Source organism: Aulonocara sp. 'chitande type north' Nkhata Bay, linkage group LG6, assembly GCF_057382095.1.
Source record: "Aulonocara sp. 'chitande type north' Nkhata Bay isolate Kocher_YH1m ecotype deep benthic linkage group LG6, A_spYH_male_GT1.1, whole genome shotgun sequence".
Taxonomy (NCBI): domain Eukaryota; kingdom Metazoa; phylum Chordata; class Actinopteri; order Cichliformes; family Cichlidae; genus Aulonocara; species Aulonocara sp. 'chitande type north' Nkhata Bay.
The window spans coordinates 12,343,159-12,350,835 of record NC_141349.1 but is presented as its reverse complement, the minus strand read 5'-3'; the positions used below and the strand labels follow the sequence as shown (position 1 = coordinate 12,350,835).

The following is a 7,677-nucleotide window of genomic DNA, read 5'->3' as shown; positions in this document are numbered from 1 at the left end:
TTATTTAAAAAAGGGGTAAAAGGTAAATGGCTGCAAGTAACTTTGTTATTTTCAAAACTTGTGCGTATGATTTTAAAATTGACAATTTATATTTGTATTTAAAGAAATATGAAATGAAATATGATTCATTACACATGTCTGTTACAGTAAAAAATATAAGCTTTTTTACTCGGATTTTATGTTTTTTGTCTGATTTTAGATCAGTTGTGTTAATACAGTGTGTCAAAATGTAAACCTGACTGTAAATTCAGACACGTGAGGCTGTGCTGAAAAGGATGATACCAAACAAGGCAAAGTAAAAAGTTTTTAAAGGTAAAATGTGGAGGGAAAATCAAAAGTAGTCAAAAATGGCCAATTACACCCAGGACCCCAGAGGGTTAAACATTTTTTTAAAGTAATGCAACAGTTACTTTTCAAGTAATTAATTACTTTTAGAATATTGTAACTCAGTTACTAACTCTTACTTTTTTGAAGAAGAAACTAGCAAATGGGAGCACGTTTGTGTCATGAATGACGATCTTCTATTGTGTCTTTATTAAGAAATGATATCCTTTTTGTGATTCTATGATTAATCTTGTGTCAGCATGAAAACTTCTCTACCAGACTCAGGATGTCATAAACTGGCCGTAGCGACTCTACTGGATGCACGGCAGTAAGAATCAACACACCCACATATGCCTACAGCTGCATTCGATCCATTATTCTTCCTCTCTCGTTGTCCTCATTATACTAGAGGACAATATATGCATTGTTCTACTGGTCATTGCTTTGCACAACATGGTAAAAAAAAGTATACTCACAAATCTCTAGTGCAATGGAGGCCTATGAGCATACTTTCTGTGTATGTATTATTGTAGGGTCTACCTTACAATACGAAGCACCTTGATGCGACTGTTGTTGTGATTTGGCGCTATATAAATACAATTTCATTGAATATAGAGCACCTGCCTCCTCATTGTGCTGCCTGTTGTTGTTGTTGTTGTTGTGGTTGTGGTTGTTATGACCATTGCTTAACCCCACACATCAGTGATCCAAGATCAAAGATGTTTGAAAGCAGTATGGTGTGAAAACATGGCCCTTTGCAACACTTTGGGGTCATTGTTGTCCACAAGGACCACAGGTATTATAAAATCCAATAAAAACCCCATTAATAAATCAAATTACTTAAAACTTATTCCAATCATGCATAGCATAGTAATGAATAACTTCTGTTATTTTCAGACCATTTGATGAATAAAAAACACATTTTTGATAGCAAAAGATTTCTTTAGAGGACAAAAATGACCCAAGGACAACACAAGGGCTAAAGATAAAGTTTATTATTCTACTTGTAATACAAAATGTTTGTTACATGTTCATAAATATGAAGTCTGTCCTATAAATCTCCAATGGATTTATGATGAAGACATTTTTGACTTTACAAGAAATTGAGTTCAACTGTTTGTTTGTTCTTTAATGCAATTTTTAGAACAATTTTGCTGGCATGTTGGGCAAAGCCTGAGATAATGATGACCTTTTAATGTGTCAAAGACACTTTAAGAAACACATTTTAATATATACATATATAGATAAAGAGCTGCTCTTGAGGGTTCCTCTTATCTAGTGTGAGACAGAGCCTGAGAACGATTGTCTCAACATAAAAAGCTGGTAACCATTACAAATGCTTTAGTTTCAGTTCCTATGAGGGTTTGAACGAAGCCTGTCAAGAGTGACCACAGTTTGTTCATACTCATCAGAAAAAGTAAATACAAGAAGTGAATGTAATACCAACATCATGAACAGAACAATTTAAGTCCAGATGTGTTTTTATATTTTATCTTCTTTAAGTTGATGTGTTGTACAGGCTCTAGGTGTCCACAGCCTGGTCATTGAGTTTTATTGATAATCATAAAACAAACTCACTCAGGTGTTGTGTTGTCTCTGAAGTTGACAACAGCGTAGGGGACATGCTCCTGCTCTTGAAATGACTGAACAGTGGAGTAGGGATGTTCTGTTTGGTTCTTGGACACGTTGATCTCGCTGTAGTCAAGTTCCTGCTCTGCTGGTTGAGCTGAGATGTCGTCATGCTGGGGTCCAAAATTTACCTGATAAAAAAGAGAAATAACATGTTAATAACATGTTAAAAGGGGCTAACGATGGCTCCCGGGCCTGGCAGATCCCCATGTACTAAATAGAAGCGAAGAAGTTAAAGAATGGAGAACAAGGAGGGAGGGAGGGTGGAGCATGTAAACAAGAATGATCAGCTTGCAGAACTGGGGGAACCTATATAGATGACAGCTGGAACTACGGTGTTTGTAGGGGTAGTCCTGCTCCTGAAATTCCAATACATAATCTCCAATATTTGTTAAAATGAAGCTGCTCTGTCATGCATGAAGGAATAATCTAGATAGATCAAGGGGATGTTCCTCTGTTGTAGAAGAATTATTGCATTTATTTTGTTTACCTGCTCCAAGTTTTCCATTGTTTCACTTGTTGATGATTGGCTAGAAGTTCTCCTTTTTCTGGTTAATGAAATAAGGGAATATGAAAGTGAACAGATGGTGTCAGGTCAGTGTGTGAATGACAGTTTGAAAGAGAACACAGTGATGCTCACCTAACACACCAGCAGACAGTGAGAAGTATTAAAACCAGCAGAGCTGCAGAAACTCCTGCAGCTGCTGGTGTCCATGTTCCTCTGATACTTTGGACAGTGAGAGTCTTTGGAGCAGAGCTGATATCTTTGTTGGTTTTCACAGCACAGGAGTAGCTTCCTGCATCCTCCCTGCTGACTGGGTCTAGGATCAGATGTTTGTTCTGGTTCTCTCTCGGGGTCAGAGGTCGACTGTTCAAGTACCAAATGTAGTTTGTGTTGTCAGTCAGAGGACAGCTGGTGCTGCAGGTCAGTGTGACTCTCTGACCCTCTGTCACCACTGCAGAAGGACTCATCTTCACTCTCAGCTCTGAAAAACACTTAAACTTGTCAGTAACTGTAAGAGATATTTTATGTTAAGTGTTTCTTATAAACAGCAGGTTGGTGTTTAGCGTCAATGTTACAAAGTGAGTGAGAGAATATTTTTCTTTTACAAATATGAAAACTGTATTAGGTTTAAGAAAAGAAAACTAAATAATTTAGTAAAGATTTTATTGTAAAGGATAACATGAAGAGCTTTAACTCTATGTAGGAGATGACAGATTTAATTGCTCACATAACTTAACATTTGTCTGTCTGTTCTTTCTCTGTTTGGGGACTGATAACCATGCATGGACTGAAACAGAAAAATTAGACTAAAAAAACCTTTCATCACTGACTGAATGAGGAAATAAAATTGCATCAGTTTGTATAAACATCTTGAAACGTCTGATGACTCCATCATGGATCAGGTTGTGTCTCCTTGACCAGTTTGCATAGATGAATGATGGTGCTTCATGCTGTTTGTAACCCAAAATGAGCCCACTGGCAGTAAATGGTCCAAGGGCCACAAATCTTAGTGTACGTGTGACAGCTGTGACATTACTGGAGGATATTTTTAGTTGTAAACCCGAGTGGATGAACCATAATCAATGGATTTATGAACTGGAATTCTGGCTGTGTTGGACTGAAACCTGGAAGAGGTTTGGTGATTTTGTGCTGAGTCTCTGCTTCTCCTCATTGATGCTCTCTCTCCTTCAAAGCAACACAAGACTACATTTAAAGTCTAAAGTTGTGGACATTTTCTTTTTGACTCTTTCAGTAACTGTAAAGGTTAAAACGTGTGTATAAATATTACATCTCTAAAATCGTTCTCACAGATTGTTCTAGTCCTTATGCTAACACATACCTGGGAACTATTTTCACCACTAAAGTAACAAGTGCAAACATAGGTGAGCAGAGCTTCTGTTAATTGCCATTAATAGCTAATAATTGCAGCTAACTCTGGAGTTGCTCGTGGATTTCATCATCAAGCTGAAACGTTGTAGTCATGCAGCTGTAGGCTGTTAGAGCTGGGTGAGTCTCCCCACTACCAGCTTAGATTAGTTTCTGTTAGCTTATTTGAGTAACACACAGGACTAACTGGGATCTAAACAATGAACAGTGAGTCAAACAAGCTGTAATTACCTGTGACAATCAGAGTAACTCCAGGAAAATCAAACTCTTTCACTTCTTCATTTCCTGTTGTGATGGTGAACCTGTATTCTGCTGAGTCATCTCTCTTCAGCTTCTTTAATCTGAGGATGTGTTGGTTCTTCATGCTGTCATCATACTCCACATGATCTGCATCCTCAGTCAGCTGTTCAGCTTCTCTCTTGACTTTATACCAACATTTAGACTTTATCTGCTCGTAGTCAGGATGTGAGTATTTACTGGAGATGTTGACTGAAGATCCTTCCAGAGCACAGATTCTGCTGTGGACATAATTCAACGCCCAGCAGGAATCATCATTAACACCTGAAATATCAATGAAACAGAGAAGAGATATTTTAACTTAATTAGTCAAATCAGTTTATTTCTATCACACATTTAAACACAACAACAAGTAAAAAGCACTTTAAAGTATACTTAGAATAAAAACAACCAAATAATTAACAAAAGCAATAATGAAATAATAACATTAAATATATATAAAAGAAGAAAGAAATACACTGGGCAAAATGACAGACTGAGTTACTCTTGGCTGAGACTGAAAAAGCTGAGCAGAAGTCAGGAGATGAATACTGTTAGTATCATAGATGAGCAGATCTGAAGAGGGAGAGTTTTGGATCTGCAGCTGAGAATTGTGATGTGATCACCAACGTTTTAAAACTGATCCTGAACTTTACAGGAAACCAGTGTGATGATTAGTCATAATTGCAAGAAGTGGTGGTAATACTTTGTAAGTGGAGAGACAATAAGTTTACTCACAGATGTCAGCAGAGCGAACATCCTCAAGACCTTTTACAGCACAAGACAAACCGTCATGATTAGAGCTGGAAACTAGAATCTGTTTTCCCTCCTGCACTGTAGGCTTTCTGGTCTCATACCACACAAAGGAAATCAGAGGCTCAGTCAGAAAACAGCTGCTGTTACAGGTCAGTCTGATGTGACCTCTGTGTTCAGCAGGAGTCCTCTGGACATGAATTTCTGTTGGGAGATGATGAACACATTTTCCACCAGTTCATCTCTGTCATGTCAAATAAATCAACAAATAAAAATGAAATTTCAAAGTGCAGTTTGTCCAGAACTTCACCTCTGGGATATGTGATGGAGCAGGACTCGTCCACTGATGTCTGCTGAGAAGAACACATTCTCCCTTTAGCATAGGTCACACTGAAGCAGGTCTCTGTGATGGAACCTGAGAAAAACCAACAACTTTCAGTAAATTCATTAGAGTCTGAAGAGTAAAGTGTTTGTGTTTAACATCTCATAACATGATGAGGAGGTGTCCATCATGACTCACCCACAGAGACTTCAGGGGCTCTGAGATGCTCGTAGCCTTTGACAGCACAGGAGTATGTGACTGCTTCCTCACTGCTGAGCAGCTCTTGGTACCAGGGAGACCAGTCCTCATAGAGAAACTCTCTGTTCTTGTACCAGATGTAGGCTGCAGGCTTTTCAGTCAGAGGACAGCTGCTGCTGCACATCAGTGTTACTGTCTGTCCCTCTGTGGCAGGAATCACCTTTACCTGTAGCTCTGAGAGGTCACATGACCAACATGAATACACTGATCATTCATAAACTCATTCATTTATGATGCATTTGTAAAAAGAACTGTACCTGTAACTTGGAGATGAATTCCACTTTGTTGGCACTTTGAGCTGTCAGCAGTTTTAATGCAGCAGTAAAAATTTGCATCTCTCTCTGTCAGATTATTGATTGTTAGAGTGAAATTACTCTCTGCTGACATGCTGTACTTTACATGTGTTTCCTCTACTGAGAACTTTATCTTGGAGACAGTATCGTGTCCAGTGTACCAGCTATTTCTTGCAGTGGGATGTTGATGTGAGCAGGGCAGATTCACTGATGAACCTTTCAAGGCACAGATGCTGTTTGCTTTTCCCTGAACACCTTTAACACAACATGTGATTAGAAAACATGGTGAACATTTATGCTAACTTTCTTTTCTGTGCTAATCTGTGATGACAGCATGTTACTGTGAAGGATCACAATCTGGTGCTTTGATACACTTGAGAGTTCAGAACAGTAAAAGTACAAATCCTGTTAACTGTCAATCTTCTGTTCTCTAAAATCATTTTGTAACTTTCTGCAGGTTTGACACTAAAACTCCTGCCTTCCAGAAACAGCATCACAGTCATCATGAGGAGGAGAAACAAATTATTCCTACCTGAGAGACACAGAATGAAACCCATGAACAAACATTCAGCTTCGGCCAACAACATGGCTGCTGTAGATTTTCTCTTCTAATGAGAAAGTTGATGTATGATGATTGTAAAGAGCCGATCACTGCTGCTCTCAGAGTTTGGAAAATATCAGAAACATGAATGTTAAAAATCAACATCTGTCTACCAGGAATCACTGACTTGTGTGAGTGTGTCAGCAGACAAACTGCATTCAGCTTTAACACCATCACTTCCTCATTTACTTATTTCCCCCACAAAGAGCCCTCTAGTGAAGAATCCATGTATTGACCTCAAATAAATGTATTTTCTATTTCTTGTCATCATTATTAAAATTATAATATTGTTTTTTAGTTTACAAAATGTAAAAATTGCAATATCATTAAATTTCACATAAATATTTTGTGTTTATTTACAACAAAAAACCTTCAGTGATAACAATGAGAACGTGAAGATGTGAAGCTGTTTGTTGTTGTTAATTTAACAGATGTTAAACCTCCAAACATGATGTCTTTAATGTTTTAATTTTTGACACAAACAATGTGAAGGATTTTTATGTTTGAAGCTGCAAATCACCCAGAAAGTAACACAACTATTGATAATGGATTGCATATATATAGTGCTTTTCGAGACCCTCAAAGCGTTTTACGATTCCACTATTCATTCACACACTGGTGGAGGCAGCTACAGTTGTAGTCAGAACAGAAGCGAGGTTGCTGTATCACGCCCCTCTGGCCATCACCAGTAGGCGATGTGTCTTGCCCAAGGGCACAACAACAGAGACTGTCCGAGCCGGGGCTCGAACCGGCAACCTTCCAATCACAAGACGAACTGCCAACTCTTGAGCCACGATCGCCCCATTCAACACAATCATGCCAGACATTGGCTGTATCCCAATTCAGGGTCTGCAGCCTTAAAGTACGCAGCCTCAACGGTCCTCAAGGGCCGCGTACTTAAAGACCGCTAAGGCTGGAAGTGCGAGGCTTGTGTAATGGGACGGTCTAGCCTCCGTTGCGCTGCCCAGGTTGTCTAGCAACCATGATACTAACAGCTGGAAACGTTTCATACAGCTTTGTTTGACAGAAATGAAGGAGAAAATCTTTTGTTCATTTGTTTGTTTGTTTCTACATGAGCTTTGATCATTCTCTGTAGGATTAAGCTCAGCTATTGAACGGAGTATATTTTAAAGTAAAGGCTTTAAAACCAAGTTTGTACAAACGTCACTAATGTCACATAACTTTGCCGACATGTGGCCAACAGTAATGTTTTAATGTTCTTCATTATTAAACATTTGCACATAAATACGTGACATAATATTCAGTACTTACTTAAAGTTTACTCTTCGGGCGCCCCTCATCCGCCGTTTTTTTCGGCAAAATTATCCAC

The 7,677-nt window shown here is 38.6% G+C and overlaps 1 protein-coding gene across 1 annotated transcript; it reads right to left on the bottom strand.

Annotated features, from left to right (window-relative positions):
• Positions 1-1,463: 1,463 nt before the first annotated feature.
• Positions 1,464-6,333, bottom strand: LOC147327354 (B-cell receptor CD22-like). Its single transcript, XM_086297517.1, has 9 exons — positions 6,279-6,333; positions 5,711-6,001; positions 5,394-5,627; positions 5,184-5,288; positions 4,859-5,077; positions 4,076-4,405; positions 2,594-2,939; positions 2,444-2,501; positions 1,464-2,084 (listed from the first exon to the last, which is right to left on the bottom strand). Exons 1-9 carry the CDS (start codon positions 6,331-6,333, stop codon positions 1,899-1,901), a joined length of 1,824 nt encoding a protein of 607 aa, XP_086153643.1. The 3' UTR covers positions 1,464-1,898.
• Between the last annotated feature and the right edge of the window lie 1,344 nt (positions 6,334-7,677).